At 36.3% G+C, this 23,923-nt stretch overlaps 1 protein-coding gene across 4 annotated transcripts in view; it reads left to right on the forward strand.

Annotated features, from left to right (window-relative positions):
* eif4g3a (eukaryotic translation initiation factor 4 gamma, 3a) overlaps positions 1–23,923 on the forward strand; it is a 59,858-nt gene that overhangs the window by 13,606 nt on the left and 22,329 nt on the right. For 2 of the 4 annotated variants that reach the window (XM_067388026.1, XM_067388030.1), the window contains 10 exons: positions 4,239–4,271; positions 16,906–17,082; positions 17,777–17,888; positions 18,118–18,224; positions 19,343–19,534; positions 20,918–21,017; positions 21,126–21,839; positions 21,924–22,009; positions 22,351–22,585; positions 22,896–23,020. In XM_067388026.1, coding sequence (XP_067244127.1) covers positions 4,239–4,271; positions 16,906–17,082; positions 17,777–17,888; positions 18,118–18,224; positions 19,343–19,534; positions 20,918–21,017; positions 21,126–21,839; positions 21,924–22,009; positions 22,351–22,585; positions 22,896–23,020 — 1,881 coding nt within the window. The remainder of the gene's footprint in view (positions 1–4,238; positions 4,272–16,905; positions 17,083–17,776; positions 17,889–18,117; positions 18,225–19,342; positions 19,535–20,917; positions 21,018–21,125; positions 21,840–21,923; positions 22,010–22,350; positions 22,586–22,895; positions 23,021–23,923) is intronic. The other 2 variants (XM_067388029.1, XM_067388028.1) reach the window with 2 other exon arrangements.

Raw genomic sequence — 23,923 nt, forward strand, 5'->3', positions numbered from 1 at the left:
GTCTTAATGCAATAAAATACAAATATGTCTTCTTGGCATGTTAATATGTAGTAGGTCCGAGTGGTATGATGTTCCTCCAGTGGTAGGAATGTTTCAATTAGTAGAGAATCTTTTTAGATAGATTTTTTTTTTATTTGACACAAAGCACAAAAACCTATAGCCTACTCTGCAAATTGTCCAGCAAATATACCTTTTGAGTGTAGACACCTTGGGTGCTAATAACGTGCAATGCTCATGTCTGGTATAAACACAATTTATGGTTGCCAAGCAGCACCACAACTACATTAAAGGTCCCGTTCTTCGTGATCCCATGTTTCAAACTTTAGTTAGTGTGTAATGTTGTTGTTAGAGTATAAATAAAATCTGTAAAATTTTAAAGCTCAAAGTTCAATGCCAAGTGAGATATTTTATTTAACAGAAGTCGCCTACATCGAACGGCCAGTTTGGACTACATCCCTCTACTTCCTTCTTTAATGACGTCACTAAAACAGTGTTTTGACTAACCTCCGCCCACAGGAATACACAAAAAAGGGGGCGTGGTCTTGTTGTGCTCCCACGGAGAAGAGCATGAGTTGCGTTTGTAGAGTGTGTTTGTCGCCATGTCGTCGAAACGCTGTTATTTTCATGCCGCAGTCCAATCACCTTTGTTTGGCCTTCCCAGGGACGCTGTACTTAGAGATCAATGGTTACAATTTATGTTTAACTCAGTTCCCGAAAATTATAATCCACATGTAAAACTATGTGCAGCACATTTTGCTGAGGACAGCTTCCTCAATCTCAATCAGTTTAATGCTGGATTCGCACAAAGATTATTTTTGAAAGATGGAGCAGTTCCCTCTTTGTCTGGAGAAGGCGTTGTTTATGGACCACAACCGGTAAGCTAAGCTGCTGTCGAATCACAACACAGGAACATCAGAACTCGTTACGCATTTCTGAAGGAAGGACTTCATAGAACAAGGAAGTCATCAGCCCGTTTTTATGACAGTGGAAACAGAGGTATACAGATAGGTAAATTATGTGATAAATACTGTTTTTTTACACGCGAAACATGAACACATGTTATATTGCACACTATAAACACAATAAAAGCTTCGAAAAAACATGAAAAACGGGACCTTTAATATAGAATTCAGTTGATGTATGGTCACAGGTGTGCACATATCAGCTATTTTTCTGCAGCTTCAAACATGGCACATCCAGTGATATTTATAATGCATTGAAAAATTAAAAAAACAATTATAGATGAAACGCCTTTTAACTTGTAACGTTTTATTTATGGGGATTATCAGAAATATTAATGTTATTATTAATAATTAAATCATTGTTAAATGATTATGTAAATAATAAAACTTTTTAGTTTGAATTTCCATTATCATTATATAACTTCTCATTTCTCATTGTAACGATGCGGGAGTCATGGTAAGATCCAAATGCAAGCTTTATTAAGAATGTCGTACAGGCAGGGTCAATCAGGAGCAGACGAGAACAGCAAGGGACAGGCAGGATCGTAATCAGGGTGCAGGCAATGGTCAGGACAGGCAGATATCATTCACAGAACAGTATGACAGGCAAGGGTCAGGACAGGCAGCAACGGGTCAAAAACAGGAACAGGCAAGATCAATCACAGGCAGACAGAAAACAAGGAAACGCTCAGAATTGTCACAAGGAATCAAGACTTCGCAAACTGGTGGTGTGAGTCCTTTATAGTCCTGTTAATGTACTGCAGCTGGGTGTGGTGATTAGTGAGGAGTGTGTGCATGGCTGTATGTGGCGACAGGTGATTGGTGTGGAGTGACCATGTGACTGGCAGGGAGGATTGTGGGTAATGTAGTCCGGGAACTGACAGGAACAGACAGTGATCGTGACACTCATAATGCGATTAAGATTTTATTTTTTTGTTTGGGGTTGGTAGGATTTTCCAATTTTTTTTTTTTTAAAGAAGTTTCTAAAGCTCATCAAAGCTGCATATATTTAATCAAAAATACAGTAAAAACAGTAATATTGTGAAATATTTTTAGTTTTTTATTTTAATACTTTTTAAAATGTGATTTATTTCTGTGATGGCAAAGCTGAATTTTTAGCAACCATTACTCAAAATATTCTAATATGCTGATTTGCTGCTCAAAAAAAAAAAAAAAAATCTTATTATTAGGAATGCTGAAAATTGTGCTGCTCAATATTTTTGTGGAAACCATTGATTTTTCGAGTTTTCTTTTATGAATAGAAAGTTTAAAATAATAATTTAATGCATCCTTGCTCAATAAAAAAAAACATTTACTGGCCCCAAACTTTTGAATGGTAGTGTATTCCATGTGTCACGCATAGTCTGCTTGCCTCTTTAATATAAAAGAATATTTATAAAAATTTATAAAAGTGTGGTCCTGAGTTTGTTGGACTTACTGAGTTTGTGTTTCAAACCAACTTCAATCATTAATTTAAAGGAATAGTTCACCCAAAAATTTAAATTATCCCATAATTTACTCACCCTCAAGCCATCCTAGATGTATATGACTTACTTCTTTCAGACGAATAGAATCAGTTATATTAAATAATATCCTTGCTCTTCCCAGCTTTGTAATGTCATTGAATAGTGTCCATGTTTTTGAGGCTCCAAAAAGCGCATCCATATAAAACTTTATAAACTATAATCAATGGCTTTCATGAACGCTTTATGGTCATTGCGGAAAGCTACTGATTATAGTTTATAAAGTTTTAAATATGGACATTTTCTTACAAAAACCCATCAATTAGTAGGCCTTGATTAACCCACTGGAGTCGTATGGATTACTTATATGATGGATGGATTCGCTTTTTTGGACGCTATTCAATGCCATTACAAAGCTGGGAAGAGCTGAAAGAAGAAAGTCATATACACACCTAGTATGGCTTGAGGGTGAGTAAATTATGGGGTGATTTTCATTTTTGAGTGAACTATATCTTTTAGACTAGGGGTGTGACGAGACCGGTATCTCACGAGACGAGACGAGACTCGAGATTGAGTTCACGAGACGAGACAAGATGGTGAAATACATGACTAGAAAAAATATTCTGCAGGTGTATTTGAAATGTTTTAACTAATCATCTTATGTCATTTCAGTTCTACTTTCTGAGTATGAACTATCATATGCAGTAAAAGACAACAATACTCAAGCACTGTAAAAGGTTTTGCCACAAACTCAACTGACTGACTTCTCTTCTGTATGATTTCAGTCTCTTCAGACCTTACTATACATGATTTATGAGCTTCTACAACTTTTGACCTCCTAACTGAACTCCTTTCCACAAACTGATCATAGAAATAAAACAGTATAAATGAAAATGTTAACACTTTACAATAAGATCTCATTTATTAACATGAATGTATTAACCAACATAAACTAACAATGAGCAATATATTTGCTACAGTATTTATTAATCTTTGTTTATGTTAGTTAATAAAAAGTCATTCATTGTTAGTTCATGATAGTTCACAGTTCATTAACTAATGTTAACAAATGAAACCTTATTGTTTGTGCTTAATAAGATTTAAAAGAAAACTCTTATTAATTTTTATGGTAACTCTTTACAATAAGTGCAACCATAATCGCACTCTAAATATTCAAAGTGCAAATAAGACCAAATTTTTCTTTGATACAGAGCTAAGAGATGGTTACAACTACACTGCCCAGCCTAAAATGGCTTTCATATTGAGAGATATTTGTATTCATCAGGGAGCCGCTTTCAAAATGCGTAGTATAGGTTTGAATGTGCCCTCGCGTTTACTTTCACTTTTGTGATCGCGCGTACTCTGTAAATATGGAGCAGCGGCGACCGTTATCCAACTGAATTAAATGTTTTTTATTTAAATACAAAGCAAAACGATAGTGGAGGCGTAATGTAAATGTAGCGGTGGCATATTCTTTCCTAATCATCCTAACACTCTGTCATGGCAATATCACGAGACTACTTTTCGCCTCAACGAGAAATCTCATCACAGTTTAGTCTCGTGAGATCTCATGATACGAGATCTCATCACGCCCCTATTTTAGACCAAAAAATAACTAAAGATTTAAGACCAGGCAATTGGACCACCTGCTCTGCTGACATGTTACACAACCCTGCTACACTACTCTTGTTTCATTTGTAATGGAAATGCAAAGTCATCCAAGGTGGATCATTTGTTATCCTCACTGTCTCTCTATTCTTTCTCTTCTTTTATTGCTCCTGATGACCTCAAACCGTGCTGTTATCTTCACCAGTTTGTGACAGGGCCTCGGCCAACCCACCATCAGGTAAATCCCACAAACTCACTGTCTCTCTTTCTTCTCAGAGATGCTTCTTGATTTTGCTTATGTGTATAAAGATCTGGACTGATACCTGTAAAGTTTTAGGGTTTGATGAAAAACAGTATCTGCTAAATGACTAATTATTTAAAATTTCAAAAGAGAATCGTACTACGACTGTCATTTACAAGGTTGTTTGAAGTGTTTTGTGCCGCCAGTGTCTTAAGTCATTACTGAACTGTCACACTCACCACTGTGTGTTTTTAAAATACCATGGCAACGTGTATCCACCCCCATCAGTTTTGCATTAGATGTATAACACCAGTAACAGCAGTGCAAATACAGTTTTGAGTTCACAATTTTATTGTCATTTGAAAAACCAATACTTATGTCTATGATGGTAACTGTTTCATGAACAGTGCGGTCCGCCCTAGAGCCTTAAAGCAATCCCATTGGCTGAAAGAAATTTCAATGGGTTAAGCTGGTGATGCAGAAATTACACTCTTCAGATTTAAAGGGATAGTTGTTTTGCTGAACACAAAGGAAGATATTTAGAAGAATGTTTGTAACCAAGCAAATCTTGCCCTCCATTGACTACCATAGTATCTTTTTTTCCTACTATGGTTGTCAAAGGGGGGTGAGATTTGCTTGGTTACAAACATTCTTCCAAATATCTTTCTTTGTGTAGAGCAAAACAAAGAAGTTTATACAGGTTTGGAACAACTTGAGGGGGAGTAAATGATGACAGAATTTTCATTTTTGGGTGAACTATCCCTTTAAAGAGGCCATATTATACTCTTATACTCTTACTACATATTTTTTACAAAGTCTTGGTTTTGTTTTTGGGGTCTGGAGTAGGTTTTCATGCTTGAATGTAAAAAAAAAAACCATTATATTTCATGTTACATTATTGCAGCTCCTCTCTTCCCAGTCTGTCTACGCTCTGTTTAGTTTCTGTGAAGCCCCTCCTTCCAAAAAGCACTAAGTGCTCTGATTGGTCAGTTGGACCTAGTGTGTTTTGGAAATGTCACTCCCCTTACCATAACCGCGAGTTTCAATACACTACTAGGACTACTCAACTAGGCCCCCACTTTTTTTTTTTTATTATGCCTTGGCCATTAATTATTCAAATGAGAAATATTGGGATATGTATGTTCCAAGAAGAAAACTCAAGACTACAATTGAGATGTTTCAGGGAGTTCAGAAACTTACTGGTATAGAGAAAAACTCCCTTTGGAGTAAACTTTGTGCTTTGTAACTTTGCCGACCTTTTTCATGCTCAAACAGCAACATTACGCACTAAAGAATGTTGAAAATGTAAGAAAGCATAATAAGTCCTCTTTAAGAACCATTATGACTAGAGACATATTCATATTCATGTATTAGCTCGACTGTGTAATGAGCTTCCCGTCCTTGAGAACCAGACATTAGAAGTGTCTCCTCTGACTCATCCATTTCTTGTCTTTTCTGAAAGAGCGTCTAAATGATGATGTTTTGTTATTCATGTTATCTGATGAGCAGATGTGCGATGAAGACTGACAGTGATTGCTAATTCTTGTCAAGGCTGTTAGTGCACCTTTTATTAGATGAAATACTTGAACATGTCCTGGGCAGAATCATTGTTAGTTGCAACCAAATGTGTTCAGAGGTCATTATGATCATTAGAATGTAAGTTGCTTTGCTGAATTCATGGGCAGCATTACACGTGTCTGTACATGCATGAGATTGATATTCTATCCGCTGTGCTTTGGTGTTTCAATACAAGGAAAAACTTGTTTGTCATTTGTTACTAATGATTTGTTTATGGACTTTGCATGTAGCCACAAGTCTATCCATGCAAGGGTGTCCATATACACATCTGACCTTTAAGAAAAGTTGAGTGACTTTCTCCCCCAACCTACCACACTTCTCTCCCCTTCCAGTTGCTGTGCTCTTCACAGGGCTTAACCCTACAAAAGCCTAATGTATCTGGATTTAATAAGCACATTTCTAAGGTCTATAAATTACCAATATGCTGAAAAACCTGTTGTACACAATCTTCTACATGTCTTCTCTAGTCTGATTGGTAGTTTATACTTTTTTTTTTTTTTTTTTTTTTTTTTTAGCAAGTAAAAGGCCTTTTAGTATAATTCTAAAAACATACCACTTAAGGTCATTGTTCACGTTTTTGTTGTTGTGAAATCTTTACTGATTTTTCTAAAGTAAATGTAAGAATAATAACTTTTATATTGTTAGTAATATTTCAAGATGAGCATTTAATGGAATGAAGAAACTTTTTTTTAACTTGATTATACATCATGATCCATACATCATTTTTTTTTTTTTTTAATCATGTTTAAATGTGAGTATCAAATATAGATTCATCAGGCTTTTGAAGAACGCTTATTTGTTTTTGCCCCCTACAGAGCATTGATCATAAAACTAAGCATTTAAATATCATCTTAAAACTTATTATAGGTTGATACAGAGTAACAACTGATATTTATATGCATTTTATGCAAGTAGTGTGCTATACTGTTATAAAGATCTCATTGATTTATATTAGAAGCCATCAGAATTTCATCTAACTTATTGACCTAATAAATATCAGCAACTGCACCAAATTGTATATTTCCTTGAGTATAAACTTCATATTCTCCTATATATCATGCTATATGAGTCATAAAAGCATGATGTATCAAATATGATACTAAACAAAAAACTCAATTTAAAAACACAAGCATATTTTATAGATTTAAAAAAAAAAAAAAAGATTGAATAAACTGTTCAATTTAAAAGATAAATCAGATTTTTCTGACTATGATTTTGTGTCAGGCATAATTTATTTGCACCAGAATTATAATGACAAGAAACAATGTATTATGCTTAAACGTTGATTATTGATTTGTGTGCACAGTAGCTAGAAAATAAGACTAATTGTCATGAGGTAGAGGAAGCTTAAAGATTTTCAGTGCAGTACTGGGCAATAGCATTTTGAAAAGATTATTTTCCTGCTGTCTCTAAATGACTTTCCCCCTTGAATTTTAAGTGTGTAGCAGATGTGCTAACCTATGTGCAGTGGGCTTAGCTTGAAATGTAGCATTGCTGTATTATGTTACATTATCTATAAGAAACTATTATTGTATGGTTGAGATTGTAATTGGGCACTATTACGTCAAAATGCACTAAGGTAACTTTGTTTATGTGGCTTTCTTAGTTGTGGCATTTTCCATTATAAAAAAAACAGGAAAACGAGTTCTGTTTAACAGGAAAGTGTTAACAGCAGAATGAACTGGCAATATCTATGGGGTTTTAAGGTAATCAGCCATCCAAGTTAGTTATTTTTAGTTGGCGTAAAATAGTCTAGTCTAAAAGAATAAAAAAAACTGTTGATAAGCAGATATCAATCTGCTTAAGGGTCATTGACAAATAAGGTTTTTAAAAGTGTAAAAAAAACAACATAATTGAAATATAATTAATTGTGAAGTGTTATTAAGTGTTAACAGTGAGATTGTGTGTTTTTTATCATCAGTTAACACTGCTTTTATCATTTTTTACAAGATGGACAAAATTTGTAACCAAAAACTAATGAGACTTTTGGTTATACCGGATGACAATATTTTCAAACAATGCTAACAGGCTGATATCTAGCTAGCTATTTTATATTTAGTACAAGTTTTTACAACATTTTCCATGTTTTATAGCGGTTGTCCCGAAACATCAGGTAATTCGGTACATGCATATGAGCAAGAGAAAACATGAACTTTTCAAATGGTTAAAAGAGAGTTAGTAACTTTGGTTCACGACCATGTGGTCCTTTGTGTCTGAATGATGTCACATCCTGTCACATGATTTTGACCACATGTTGTTGGTTACTCTGAATTACATCAGTGAAATTAATTTTACCGGACATTCTTTCGCATAACAAAGCAACGACTTGTACACATAATTTTAATACAATTTTTCACTGTGTTAATATTTAATGCTATAAAACCATGCCAGAATAAAAATATTTTTAAAAAAAATTATTACATTTTAAGATATTTTAATGACGAATGAACTGGCTGTATTGGCCTTTGGACAGTTAAACCGAATGACCTTTTGGCCATATTTTTTTTACAAAGTCTTGGTTTTGTTTTTGGGGTCTGGAGTAGGTTTTCATGCTTGAATGTAAAATAAAAAAACCCATTATATTTCATGTTACATTATTGCAGCTCCTCTCTTCCCAGTCTGTCAATTACGCTCTGTTTAGTTTCTGTGAAGCCCCTCCTTCCAAAAAGCACTAAGTGCTCTGATTGGTCAGCTGGACCTAGTGTGTTTCGGAAATGTCACACCCCTTACCATAACTGCGAGTTTCAATACACTACTAGGACTACTCATCTAGGCCCCCACTTTTTTTTTCTTATGCCTTGGGCAGGACTTATTTAAATGAGGAATATTGTGATATGTATGTTCCAAGAACAACAACTACAATTGAGATGTTTCAGGGAGTTCAGAAACTTACTGGTATAGAGAAAAACTCCCTTTGGAGTAAACTTTGTGCTTTGTAACTTTGCCGACCTTTTTCATGCTCAAACAGCAACATTACGCACTAAAGAATGTTGAAAATGTAAGAAAGCATAATAGGTCCTCTTTAAGAACCATTATGACTAGAGACGTGACTTATAAAAATATTTTAAAGATTTTGAAGTGTCAATGTAGCAAAATATAATTAAAACCTTTTGGATTCAATAAATAGATCTAGTTGTACTACCTTACATACTTTGGATGTCATATCTTTGTTTTTGTTTTTTTATTATCAAGGCCTTTGGACAAAAATTACCCGTCACATCATTGACCCATATATGATGGTAGTTCCTTTGAAGGCATCTCGAGTAAAACGGCTCTATATTTAACAATGCACATACAAAAGACCTGAACCAGAAGCTATGCTCCCTGTTTTACAGAATACGGAAGTTTGTTGCGCATAACCCTTATACTTCTGTATTATGAAGTGTATTACAGGAAGAAAATATTTAGAGAAATGGAATGATGACTGGGCTGAATGTGTCATTATTTAAAATAAACTGAGGTGTGGTTACATTTACTGTTGTTCAGCAAGTTTTTGCAGGCGAAATGCAGTCATTTTTCAGTAGTAATCCACACAATCTGGAATTTTGCGTGAGGAAGAATAATTTCCACATCCAGATTTGCAATATGTTCAAATGTTTCACATTCGCCACGTTAACCAATGAAAGCTGTTTGGTTTTGAAAGTGACTTCTTTGTGAGCTATACTTCATGCATCACTATGTTATTGATAATATACAGATTTTGCCTGTGAAATTTCACCAGAATGTCACTATGATTGCACCTTTATGCTTTGTTTTTTATATGGAGCGGGGGAAAAGAGCAAAAAGCATAACAATGTACACAGGTCTTTTCAACCTATAGAACAGCGCTTGACTGTGTAATGTGCGGCAGTGAAAGAAGCTTTGACATCTGTGCTGATGTTAAAAGAGCTGAGTTAAGGTTTCATTTCTCCCCTGTGGCTGCGGCAAGTCCCAGCTCGCTTCCACTGCAGACTGGCTAAAACTGATGCCTACAGGCCATTAGAAAACAAACAGAAATAGGAGAGAGTGGAGAGGGCGTGTCAAACACACACACAGAGGGTGGAATAGTTGGTTGGTGTTGAATATTGGTCAGGGAATAGAGAGAAAGAACATAGAGGTCTGAGCCTCTTTGAGGTTCTGTATCCTGCATGCTGAGTGATTCTGTTTTTAAGGGCACTTGTGATTTAAGAAAAACATTTTAATGCAAATTAATTTTAAAATATGAAGATATTAACTTTTTTCAGGTAAAGTTTCAATTCAGTTCCATTAAATTTCATTTGTATAGCATTTTTCGCAAAACATTGTTTCAAAGCAGCTTTACAGAAACGAAAAGGACAGGTATATTTAAATAATAATAAGAAGAAAATGAATTATATAAATACTATTAGTGTATATATATATATATATATATTAGTATATAATTAAATTGTATTAATATTTTACAATATTACTGTTTTTACTGTATTTTTGTATAGCATGATTAATATGATATAAATACACAAGAACCAATGTCAAATAGACATTTGCTAATTTAAAGAGAATGTATATATTTTTTTTAGATTAGATTAAACTTTTATTGTTATTGTACAAGTACAGAAACAATTAAATGCAATTAGCATCTAACCAGAAGTGCAAATAACAATATGTGTGAGAATAACATGTATTTGTTCCATTCATGTTCCATCTTCTATTTGTCCCTCTCTCTCTCTCTTAGTCTGTCATGTTCTCTCTCACTCATTTCTGTCCCTTTCATACATCCACAATTTCTCATGCCCTTTTTCTTTCAGTCACTCATGCCCTTTTTCTCTCTGTTTCTGCCATTCAGATACATGCACTCATTCTTATCTCTGTCCCTTACAAACACACAGACACCAAGTCTCTGCTTCCATCCCTCCCTGGCATTTCCACACACACACACTCCCACACACACTTGTACGGCATTGTGACAGTAGTTTAGCACAGAGTGGTCTTCGCCTCAGGCTGCGCTCGATCCCCTGTTGGCCTGTATGAGTCACAGTGAGAGGAAATCACCCATTACACACACACAAGCAAAGTTTGTTCTCCAATGGTGGTCTTTATGTTTCTTTTCTTTCTTGTTTCCTTTTTCAGGTCTCTGTTTTCACCTTTGACCCAAAAGTGGCTGAAGTACGATATTTTTATGTTAAATTTGAAATATGAAATATTCTATTTATTAAAAAATCAATTGTTTAGTTTTTAGTTTAGTCAAGTTTAGTTTTCACTGTTTTATTATTTTTTTTTTTTTCAGTGAATTATATTTTCAGTTTTTATTTTAGTTTTATAATTTGTGCTGCCTTTCAGGCCCGTTCAAACCAAGAACGATAACTGTAAAGATAATGATAACTATAATAGCGTCCACACCAGCGGATAATATCATTCTATTATTTATTATATGCATGTGCTGCAGTTTTGTCTTCCGACCCTTTAAATTGTTAAGCTCTTTAAAACAGAATGGATTCTGATCTGATTGTATTTATTGTTCATCAGCTGGAAAACAGTTGTTCTGAAAGTGATTCCAACAATATTGTTTCTTTGTGCTGTTATTGTTAGTGGTGTGGATTATGTTATTCTTTTATATTTAGCAAAATCTTTAGAACTACATCTTTATCATCATTATCGTTTTAGTTATCGTCCTTGGTGTGAACATGCCTTAACGCTGACTAGTGGTGCTTTTTACGGTAAGATCAGTAACGGTGATGTTTAAAGGTGCCCTAGAATGCTTTTTCATAAGATGTAATATAAGTATAAGGTGTCCCCTGAATGTGTCTGTGAAGTTTCAGCTCAAAATACCACATATATATATTTTTTGATTAATTTGTTTTTAACTGCCTATTTTGGGCCATCATTAAATAAGCACTGATTCAGCGTGCGTCCCCTTTAAATGCTCTCGTTCCCCACCCCCAAACTCGCGACTCTATAATACATTGCATAAACAAAGTTCACACAGCTAATATAAGCCTCAAAATGGATCTTTACAAACTGTTCGTCATGCAGCATACCCGATGAACGATGAAGAAACGATGGTAACTTTAACCACATTTGACAGTACATTAGCAACATGCTAACGAAACATTTAGAAAGACAGTTTACAAATATCACTAAAAATATCATGATATCATGGATCATGTCAGTTATTATTGCTCCATCTGCCATTTTTCGCTATTGTCCTTGCTTGCTTGCCTGCATAAAATCTGATGATTCAGCTCTGTGCTGCTCTAGACATTAATACTGCATATGCAAAAGTCGGGGGTGTACATATTAATGATCCCAACTGTTGCGTCACAGTCAGTGTTAAGTTGAGATTCACCTGTTCTTCGGAGGTCTTTTTAAAGAAATGAGATTTACATAAGGAGGAAGAAACAATGGTGTTTGAGACTCACTGTATGTCATTTCCATGTACTGAACTCTTGTTATTCAACTATGCCGAGGTAAATTCAATTTTCAATTCTATGGCACCTTTTAAGCTTTGTAAAGTTCAGTTCCTCTCATAAACATTTGTGATGATTGTGATATAACTATCTCACATCCTTTTCTGAGCATTTGTTCAGGCATCATCAGTGTCTTTACTTAGCTTCTCTGCTTATTTTTTGCTGAATCTGTATTTTCCCTAGTTCCTTATGCAAACAGAGGCACTGGCATCATATATTTAAATGAGAGCTGTTCCTCTAAGCAAGTTGTTTTAGAGTCATAGCTTCATTTCAGCTACTGTCGTGGCATCCCTATATCATACATAGTATATTCATTTACACCAAAGCATGCCAGTCCAGTCCCTTAAACCACATTATTTTATAGGCTACATAGTGACACCCAATTTGGGTCAGTGCACACAGTCTTTTATTCTCTATGTATTTAATTTAACTTGTCTGGTTCTTCCTGATCTTTTTGATAGGCACATAAATGATTATGTCCTCTCCAAAGATCACAACAACACTCAACAGCATGTTTATTGTCACGATAGTGAGTAGAGATGGTTACGCATAATCTCAACTTGGCTTTCAGGCACTAGCGGATCAGTTCTGTGGTGTTAAATCCTTTTTCAGCTAACTGTCATGAGCCGTCCACTGGTTTTATTGTTCTTGTTTCTACATATACTTTTGGCTTCGGGAAATCTCCCTGAGGCTTGTTTAATGACAGTCCTGGGTTATTCTGAGCCATGTTGTTAATGTTTTTGGCTGTACCTGAGCCGTACAGTTAGGATAGATGTTGTCTGCAAATGTTGCGTCTGGTGTAGAAACGGTGTTAAAGTTGCAAATAGCTTGAAGTACATCAGAAATAATGTGTTATAATGGGTTCTGTTTGCTTTTGTTGCATCGCATTGTGCCGCTCACGTCTGGTGTAGACGCCATGTAAGGGAGAACAGCGCCAACCCACTGAGGCATGAACTCCTGAACCCTGAAGGTGTCCTGTGGTAAATCCTTCATGGTTGTGAGGTGGAGCCACTGTGGATCAAACTTGTTGGTCCAGCACATCACACAGATGCTCAACTGGATTGAGATCTTGGGAATTTGTAGGCCAAGGCAACACTATGAACTCATCATGTTCTTCAAACCATCCTGAACAATGTGTGCAGTGCGGCAGGATGCATTATCCTGCTGAAAGAGTCCACTTCCACCAGAGAACACCATTGTCATGCGGCCCTGTACACAGCAGAGTGTGGTGCACTGGGTTGTGACACATTCCACTCATAACCATCATTCAAATTTTGTGTGACTTCACTTGTGCCACAGTAGACTGTCTGTTGGCTCAGACCAGATGAGATAGCCTTTGTTGCCATTCATCGATGAGACTTGTGGGTCCAACAGCCTCATGCCGGTAGGCTTGCTCCGGTAGTCAGTGTTACCGATGTTACACTGTGTTCTCCTGTACACAGATTACATTATTTGCCCCATCCCCACTGTCGTTTTGCTTTTTTATAGAAATGAAAACAATTTAGTTCAGTTGGACAATGGACACTACAATTATAAATTGAAAACGTCTTCTCTGCTGCACGAGCTTCAGAGTTGTAGCACAGTGCAGCAGGAGTCACGTGAAAAGAGTAAAGGCTGTTTTATACTTATGTGTCGGACCTACGCCGGAGCCTCTGCACCATAGGCTATGCGTCTGTTTACATTTATACTTCTGCGTCATTGTCCATGTTCATGTACATGCAGACCGCTAGTAGACAGTGTTCGCAGTCATGTTGACTATCAAGGCAAAAGCCGAAGAAGACGCAGCTTGTTGTGTACGTGGTCAGAGAAGCTTCAGCAGTGATGGCGGCAAATAGGCAACAACCTTTGTTGCAGTTTGACGGCGTGTGTCCCCTGAAACAGAGCGTTTTTCATGGACATTGGAAACGCTCGCTCTTCTCTGCTTGCTCCGCACCAGTTTTTTGACCTGAGGGAGGGGTTCTAGCAGACCAATCACAGCGCTTGCGGTCCACGTAGAATTGACGCTTTGTTACATTTTTGAAGAGGTGCACATCAGGCTACGGCGTAGGCTACGCACAGCCATTTGTAAATCAGCCTTAAGGAGAGATGACTGACAGGACGATGGCTGAGGATTTTGTGCGCAAAAGATCCTGAGTATCAATAAAAAATATCTTATCTTGTTAAATACGTGGTCAGTACTGCCGAAAACGAAAGTAAAAAGCGAGTGCGCATTCAAAATGGGGCATTTGTGGGGCTCCCTGATGCCCACAAGTTACAGGCCTGTACACGTGATTTGTACATTTGAAAGTGAAAAGTAGCGCACTTTCCCCAGTGTTAAGCAAATTTATTTACCAGAATGAAAATTTTCACACCGTGACATCTCTAGTTGCCAGTTTGTAGTTTGTCCCCCCTCGGTCTACTCTTGGTAAATTCTGACCACTGCTGATGGGCAGCAATTCCCTGGCAAGGCCAGACTGATATATCTTCTACTTCTCTGATTGGTTTACTCCGCTTCCTGTTTGATCGGATTTGCTCCGCCCTAGAAATAGAATTGATTCAATGGCCGACCAGACTCATCCGCTGGTACAGTGGTGAGGCTGGATTTTCCAGGCAAGGGGAGCAACCCACAAGCCTTGCCATTTCAGAGATACTCTGACCCAGTCGCCTCGTCATAACAATTTGGCCCTTTATTTCTGCCCATTTCTCTTGTATCCAACACTTTGATTATGAGAACTGATTGTTTCCTTACCATCTAATCTACCGAGACCTTAATATATGTGGCCTTGTTAGGAGACGGTCAGCGATATTTGCTACACTTGTCATTGATCATAGTGTTTTGGCTCATCAGCGATTATGAGCGATACTTGAATTAAGAGCACTTTATACTACTTATAATCTTTAAAAATGAGGCTTATTCAAACTGTTTATCACATGTCCTGAAATAAGCATCTGATCATGGCCTTAATCATCCTACTAGTGTATGTCTTTAATGTGTGTTGGATTTTTGATATTGTGTGTGACAACTAGAAAGAAATATTGTGAAATTGCAACATTTAGTTCATGGCATCCAGCTGTGTTCTCTACTGGAACTGTTACAAGACTACTAAAACAGACATCTGTCTGTTGTGACAGACACCTGGGACCAAGTACTACACTAAGAACCAGCAGCAGATGCTAGAAAATATTGTCCTTTAATCTCTCCACTGTGGCTTTCGCGTAAACCTGCAGATTCTGCATAATAACTGGAACATTGCTCACAACAGGCAATAGTTGATGATGGTGAATTTGTACAGAAAAAGCACTGTATTGATGACTTAAGCTTTAAATGAAAGTGATTAAATTTCTCTGTTGTGCAGACTATTAGGATGCTAAAGCAAAACATGCTCTCAGCATGCCAAAATGCTCTCTGAAAAGTCTCTAAAATAATAATAATAATAATAAAAATAATAATAATAATAATAATAAATAATAATAATAATAATAATAATTATTATTATTATTATTATTATTATTAAAATATTTAATAATATTATACATATAATATTTATTTCTTAATAAATATACTGTATTTATTTATAAATAATACAATAATGATTTTATTTATTATTTTATAATACATTTATTTATTTTTAATATTGTAGAATATTTAATTGTTTATATAGACAATTAATACAAAATTATTATTATTATTATTATTATTATTATTATTAAAATATTTAATAATATTATACATATAATATTTATTTCTTAATAAATATACTGTATTTATTTATAAATAATACAATAATGATTTTATTTATTATTTTATAATACATTTATTTATTTTTAATATTGTAGAATATTTAATTATTTATATAGACAATTAATACAAAATTGTTATTATTATAATAATTAATAATAAACTCTAGGTAAGCGTAAAATAGAGGCATTTTTGCAGATGTATCCATTCATTAAAAATTTAAATGTATAATAATCTGCCCTTTTTTCTTTAAAATAGTTTTAAGGGACTAAAAACATTCCTTTTTTGAAAAATCAACCACACATATAGACATTTAGACCTTTAGACATTTATCAGTCCCATGAGGGGAATTGCATATGATGTGTGCATAAGTGTGTGTAGAATCAGGGAGAGAGAGAGAGAGGTCACCTCTCACTCCAGTGCTGCCTGGTTGCTGGCGCCCACTGACTGGGTTTGCTGAGGTAATATTTGCTGTGCGGAGTGAGCGAGAGAGAGAAATAGAGGGAAAGCGGGGGAGGAAGTGATGGGGGAGGGGACGACTCCTCCAGCAGGCATGCAGTATTCTCCTGATGAATAAACCGTTGTGCCAGAGCTGTGCCATCACCCCGCTACAGCGGAGAATGAGAATACTGCTCATTTCTCCAGGCTGCTGTGTGTGTATGTGTGTATTTATGTTTCTTTGTGTCTGTTCGATGAGCAGAATATCAATTCATCAAGCATTTGTGATCACTGCTGTTCCAGTGTCTGAATATAAGATTGTCAGTTAACTGCAAATTCAGATGCCTCATAATTTGAATAAACTGCCTGACAGACACAGCAGGATATCCTGAGGTGAACTGTCTTATGTCAACACTGACTTGGATCTTACTCTGTTTCTGTCTAACCCTTATTTCTTTGACTTCCTTCACAGTTCCTCCACAGGACTCAGATGCAGACAGCACGGCCCACCCTCCCTACCAATAACCCCTCCATTCGGCCGGGCTCACAGACCCCCACGGCTACGGTTTATTCCCCCAACCAACCAATCATGATGACCATGACACCCATGCCCTTTCCTACCCAGACACACCAATACTACATTCCCCAGGTATATATATATATATATATATTTATATTTATATTTTCAGGGTTCTCACTGTAATAAAAACCTAAAAATATTGTGGAATTTTTAAATTCATTAAATTTTTTTTAATGCAATTTTATCCAATTTGGCATTATATCCGTTTCATTCTTCAATTTATTTATAAATTCACCTGCATGGGATGTTTAACAATGCTAATCTTTCGCTGTCTAACATATTTAAGGAATGTTTGTATGTAAAGGGTTAATGAATATTTAAAATGAATGAATGTTTAATTTCATTCAATATTCATTAAAATTTTTATATTAAATGTTAAAATGCCAATATACAAATATTCACAATATTAAATATATAAGTTCATATTAAATATATTATTAATATTAAATATATTCACAGTATATTAACACATTTTAAAACATATTTAATAGATATTTAATATAAACATATTTAATAAATATATTTTTTTAAAATACATTCATTTAATGTTTATATTAAATGTGTTTTTATGGAAACATGTTCAATAAATACATTCAGTTAATTATTTTTACTTTATTTTAACAATAAATATGTTGATATTTTATATGCAAATATGTTTATATACAAACATACTCTATAAATATGATTTTAAGGCATTTACCTTTAAAAAATGCATTATTATATTATATTGTATTCAAATGAAATTCCCCACCTCTTTTCTCAGTATCGTCATAGTGCACCTTACGTGGGGCACCCGCAGCAATATGCCGTCCAGCCACCAGGGTCTGGTACCTTCTACCCAGGACCCGGCCCTGGGGAATACCCCACTCCTTATGGCAAGTACAGACCTCTCTGTAGAGCACACTTCAGTGTGAGTGCGCTTGCATCACACCCAGCTGCTTCATATTAGCTCCAGGTAGTTTCAGTGTGTGTCTGATTAGCTGAGAAATTACCCCGTTTCCAGAAAGCGATTCACTCCGAGGCTGTTTAGATCTCATGTGAAAGCAGCTAACACAGCGACATGACTCAATTTTTTCCTCCCTTCCTTTTTATTTCCAACAACAGCTGCTGGGCCGCCGTATTATACCGGCCAGACAGTGTACCCTCCCTCTCCACCCATCATAGTGCCTGCACAACTGCCACCTCCACCAGCCAAGCGTGAAAAGAAACCAGTGAGTACCTGAAACACTCCACCTTGTTTTAGAAATGCCAAGAGATCCACTTATATTTCAATTCATTTTAGACTGATAAGGCTTGGATTTAATCCCAACGGCCCTGGCTGGCAGACCCAGATTAAATGGGAAAATGCTGTTAAAAGGGATATTCATCAAATCTTAGTTTTACCCTGGTATTGGCCTTGGCTTTTTGTGTAATTATGTCATGCTAGTCTATAAAATTTCCAGAATTCAAGATGAAGAATAAGTATTGAATTGGTCTGGGAATAAAGTCGATTTGTGTGCAACTCCTGCCATATTTGGATCAGACTAATCTAATGTCTGATGTGATGGTTTTGTTGCATACTGGGACAAGGTTGGCATAGCCCGGGGTGTTTATCCCAAGCCAAAGTGAGAATGAAGCCACTCAGAAATTTCACCCATCCTCCTGCAAACTTTAGTGTTGGGATTTTAATGATGGGATCTGGAAAATCCTGCTATGTCAGTGAGTTTTTCAAAATGGCTTTTCGAAAGATAAGATCTGTACCATCAAGCCAATTAAAGATGTCAGGTCATATCTAAGCATTGATTTTTGAATTCACAAATTTATGAAACATGTGCCATTGAACATACTACTGTAATTTAAGTTATATATTCATAAATATTAACAAATTGCTTTAAAACAATGTCTTATAGCTTATTTATTTATTAAGTAAAGTTATTATTCAAGTAAACAGTTGGTAATAAAATAAAGAACAAAGAAAGAAATTACAAGCATTTGAACACATTTGAAATATGTTTTTTATATTTACCATTTAAAAGTTTACCATTTAAAAACAAAAAAAAGTAATATTGTGAGATATTACAATTTAAAGTAATTGTTTTCTATTTTAATATATTTTAAAAAGTAATTTAGTCCTGTGATTGCAAAGCTGAATTTCTAGAAGCCTTTACTTTAGTCTTCAGTGTCACATGATACTTCAATTATTCTAATATTCTTATGAAACATTTCCTATTAGTATCACAGTTTAAAACATTTTTGCTGCTTAACATTTTGTGAAAACTGGGATACATTTTTTCAGGACATTAAAAATGTCTTTATTTATCAATTTATTATTTGTTGTTTTGCGCCATTGTCCTCCCAGATCCGGATTCGAGACCCCAATCAGGGTGGTAAGGACATCACGGAGGAAATCATGTTTGGAAGCCGGAATCCTACTCCTCCTGCTGGGCACCCAGCCTCTACCTTAACCCCACCGTCAGGACGGCCCTCTTCGACACCAACCCCTCCCACAGGACATCTGTCCTCCACGCCCACCCCTCCACAGGCAAGAAATACACATTGTTCTTTGCCTCCAGAAACAGGCATCACTTCAAACAGGGGCAGGTGTAGTATAGGCTAAAATTACATGTAATTTTAAAGGAAAGTGAGTTATCAGGTGCCAGAATTTGTTCTTTCTCAGTTATTTACACTTGAAGTAATTATTCACTTCAGTGGAGTGCAGTTCTTACTGCATTTTGACACAAGTTCCTGCGTCATGTGAGTATTTAACACGTCTTTAATAATTAGCACAGCTTTAAGCTCTCACTACTCAAGTCTATTGGGTCCTTGGCTCAGCTGTTTTAAGCTCACCTGTCTAATGCAATTTTCCAGACATGTACAGCCACCCACTACTCTCTCTCTCACTATCTGTCTCTCTCTCTCTGGCACACAGGGTGTGCATGGATTAGTTCCAGCTCACACAGTCTGCCCCCAATCTAATCCCTATCTAACACACCGAGAGCGTTAGGCTGTTGGCTGCACCATTATATGTTTATGTATATTTTGGTCTGTGGACAATGAAAAAAAAATGAATCGATAAAGTGTGTCAATAAGCAGCTAAATGTTTTGGTAGTGTGAATAGCAATGGCTGCTACATTCCACTCCCTCTCGATCCAGCACCATGAACGTCAGAAAAAAGTACTGTGGCGGTTCATATATATATATATATATATATATATATATATATATATATCTCTGTATATAAATATAAATATCAGATGCTAATAGATTTGACGTATACCATGGCACAAAATGAATACCATATGTACCATGGTATTTAGATGGTTCAACTAGTTACTTGCAATGGTACTACCATGGTTTATGTCTAAAAAAACATGGTAATACCATGGTACCTGTCTAAAAAGACGTGAGATTGTCATTTCCAAAAACATGGTATTACCACAGTACCTGTCCAAAAAAAACATTTGATTATGGTACCGGTTTAAATAAACAAGAGATTACCATGCCCAAAAAACACGGTATTACCATGGTGCCTGTCCAAAAACATGGTATCACCATAGTACAGTATGTCCAAAACACCTTTGTACCATGATATCTACTTACAAAAAATGGCTTTACCATTGTACATATCCACAAATGTGCTATTACCATGGTAACATGTCCAAAAATGCATATTACTAAGATAAATGTCATGGTATCATTATGGTAATACTATGAAAGGAAAATATCATTGTCATATCTATCCATCCCTTACATGAAATTAAGCTGCTGTTGGGTAGTTTATATGTCTGAGCAGGTGATTCTGGGCAAGAATAAGTTCGATGTTAGAGTAGAGGTTATGCCGATAGTACAAGGTCTAGCTCTGCAGGACTGTACTATGATTGACTGATGTGTCTGCATTGTTCTTTCTATCTCTTTCACCTCAAAGCAGCCAAGCAACTGTCAGACCCCAGAACAAGTGACATATGTCAACCCATCTCAGAGACTCTCAGAGAGTCCTGCGTACATAGATGGCAAACCCAGCTTAGGTATAACTCCACACACAACACCCTTTTGTGATATGATTTGTCCCTTAAAGGACATTCTTATTTTCTTTTATTCATGTTTTGACCCTCTTTTTGCTTTTGACCTTATAGATGACAGACCAAAAATGGAGTCTGGTTCCATAAAGTCTGTATCTCCTGGGCCTAGGACTTCAGAGTCCTCTTTAGAGAAAAAAGAAGCCCCAAGTCTTCCATTATTAGCCTCTTCTTCTCCAGAGGTGGCTTCCAATGTTCCCTCTCATTCTTCAAGTGGCTGCATTAAACCCACTGCCGCAGGAGAACCAGAATTTATTTCTCCTACAACCACTAAGGCTCAGACGCATCAGGTCATCTCTGGTGAGGAATCTCTTCCTGAAACTTCTCCCAGATTGTCTGCTTCGCCCTCACTGTCCCTCAAAGTGGTAAATGGCCTTGCAGAGTCTCAAACTCCCTTATCAAGCTATGAGGAGCCTGAGGTCCAGGAAGCCCTAAAGATATCATTGTCCTGTGAGGATCAGTTGCCAACCCAGGGGGTGTCATCCATGGAGGAGTCCGGTCAGGAAGTTCCCGTGGCCTTGGAGGAGCTCCAGGCAAAGCACCTCCCTTCTCTAGCTGCACATGTGCCCTTGATCCCAACCGTACAGGCCTCTTCAGGCACCTCTAGCACTGTTTCTGTCCTTGTACCACCACCTGGTTTGGCACCACTAGTGCAGTCAGTTGTCCTTGAGGCGCCCGAGCAAAACAAGACCTCTGACGACGTTCAACCGAAGGCTCAGGATGCTTCAGAATCACAAACTCAGAACAATTCTAAAAAGTTCATACCATCAGGTATGTGTGCTGATTTGTTTCAATATCAGGCAAAATAAAAAGTTCAAATAACCAGTTAACAATTGTGTATCTGTTTTGTGATAGCCCAAGCTGTTTCTGCTGTACCAAAGTCTTGGAAGAAACCAAATGAAGAAGCTCTGATGGTGGAAACACTGCCGAATGAGAATGAGGTGAGGAAGAGTGTGTGCATAGAGGTTTGACATCAGTGTTAAAGTGATAGTTCACCCAAAAATGAAAATTCTGTCATCAAATACTCACCCTCAAGTGGTTTCAAACCTTTATACATTTCTTTGTTCTTGAACACAAAGAAAGATATTTTGTAACGTATAAGTTTTGTTGTTAGTAATAATATCCTGTCCTTAGAAAAGGGATATTGGAAATTTTCCAATATCCCTTTTCTAAGGACAGGATAATAACATTGTTATCATAACACAAACCATTATGCAGTAATTCATCTCACATAACGCCTCCATGCCCTTGTGTAATGCTGCTTTTCTTCGCTCTACACCAGGAGGAGACCTCAAAGGACATCTCTGCTGAAGATGAGGTGGTCTCACAGCTAACCTTAGGGACTTACAGCAGCCCTTTTACAGTGCCTGAGCACCAGGAGAAGCTCTCAGAAGAGAACGGCGAAACTGAAACGGAACCATTCAGGAATGGGGTGGAGACGGAGAGCACTGACAGTGGCGTTACACTCGGGGACAGCCGGGGGTCCATGTGTTCCCCCACTCCACTCATGCAGGAAGGTAAGACTTTGCACAGGAACTGTAGATATTTAGCAGTATTTTATTTATTGGAGGTCACATTATTGACATATCGAACTGTTTATTAAATATCCAGTAGCCTTTGGTTTACAGCTCTTTCCTGAATTCTGGTCAAGTTTTCAATGTAGAGAGTGCTTTTAAAAGGATTTTTGTTGTTTATGTCACCAAATACAACTTAGAATTTTGTGGAAGTTTTGTCGATGCTTCCAATTTATTATTCTTATTAAATTGCATAACAGATTAGTCTTGTTTACATATCTGACCTACTATTTCTGTGCTTTTTCCACCCCAGGTCTTGTGCAATCTAATGGAAAGAGACAGTATGACCGGGACTTCCTGTTGGGCTTTCAGTTCATGCCGGCCTGTGTACAGAAGCCAGAGGGACTGCCTCAAATCAGTGATGTGGTGCTAGACAAGGTGTTTTATTTTTTGGTTATTGTTTTCTATGTACATTGTCAAAATTGTTGGAGTATGTTTTCCTTCTGGAATTCTTACTGCTTGAATTTTGTAGACAAAAACACAAAGTGCATTTGATAAATAATAGTATTATTATATTGGCAGCTAATCAGTACATTCAAGGCTTTTCACCTGCCTTTTTTAACCCTTGGTTGAGACTACTTTTAAACCTGGGTTAAAGGGTTAGTTCACTCAAAAATGAAAATTCCATCATTAATTACTTACCCTCATGTCGTCCCACAACCGTAAGACCTTTGTTCATCTTTGGAACACAAATTAAGATGTTTTTTTTGAAATCCGATAGGTATACGACTCGTCCAAAGACAGCAATATAATCACCTCTTTCAAGGTCCAGAAAGGTACTAAAGACCTTGTTAAAACAGTCGACATGACTGCAGTGGTTCAACCTTAATTTTATTAAGCAACGAAAATACTTTATTTATAAAAAAAAAAACTTTATTCAACAATATCTTCCATTCGGTGTCATTCTCATTTGTTGTTGCGTCCAGCGATTCCAGGTTCTACGTCAGAATGCTGACTCATTAATGGGCGGCTGATTTCTGAAGGATCATGTGACACTGAACAGAAATAATTATATTTTAACATAACTGTTTTCTAATTTGAATTTATTTTAAATTGTAATAATATTTACCATTTCACAATGTAAATATTATTACAACAGTGTATGTGAAACAATGAGTTACTTCCAACCAATTCTTACCAATCATAAACTATGCAACTCTTGCCTCATTAAATATACATAACCAAACATACTTAAATATGCTTTGTTGAAATGTTTAACTGGAACACTTTCCACTGGTCGCTTGTCCAATGTTTAATCAGTGTTATTAACCTCATAAATAT

This window comes from Chanodichthys erythropterus, chromosome 6 (genome assembly GCF_024489055.1).
Source record: "Chanodichthys erythropterus isolate Z2021 chromosome 6, ASM2448905v1, whole genome shotgun sequence".
NCBI classification, from domain to species: Eukaryota; Metazoa; Chordata; class Actinopteri; order Cypriniformes; family Xenocyprididae; genus Chanodichthys; species Chanodichthys erythropterus.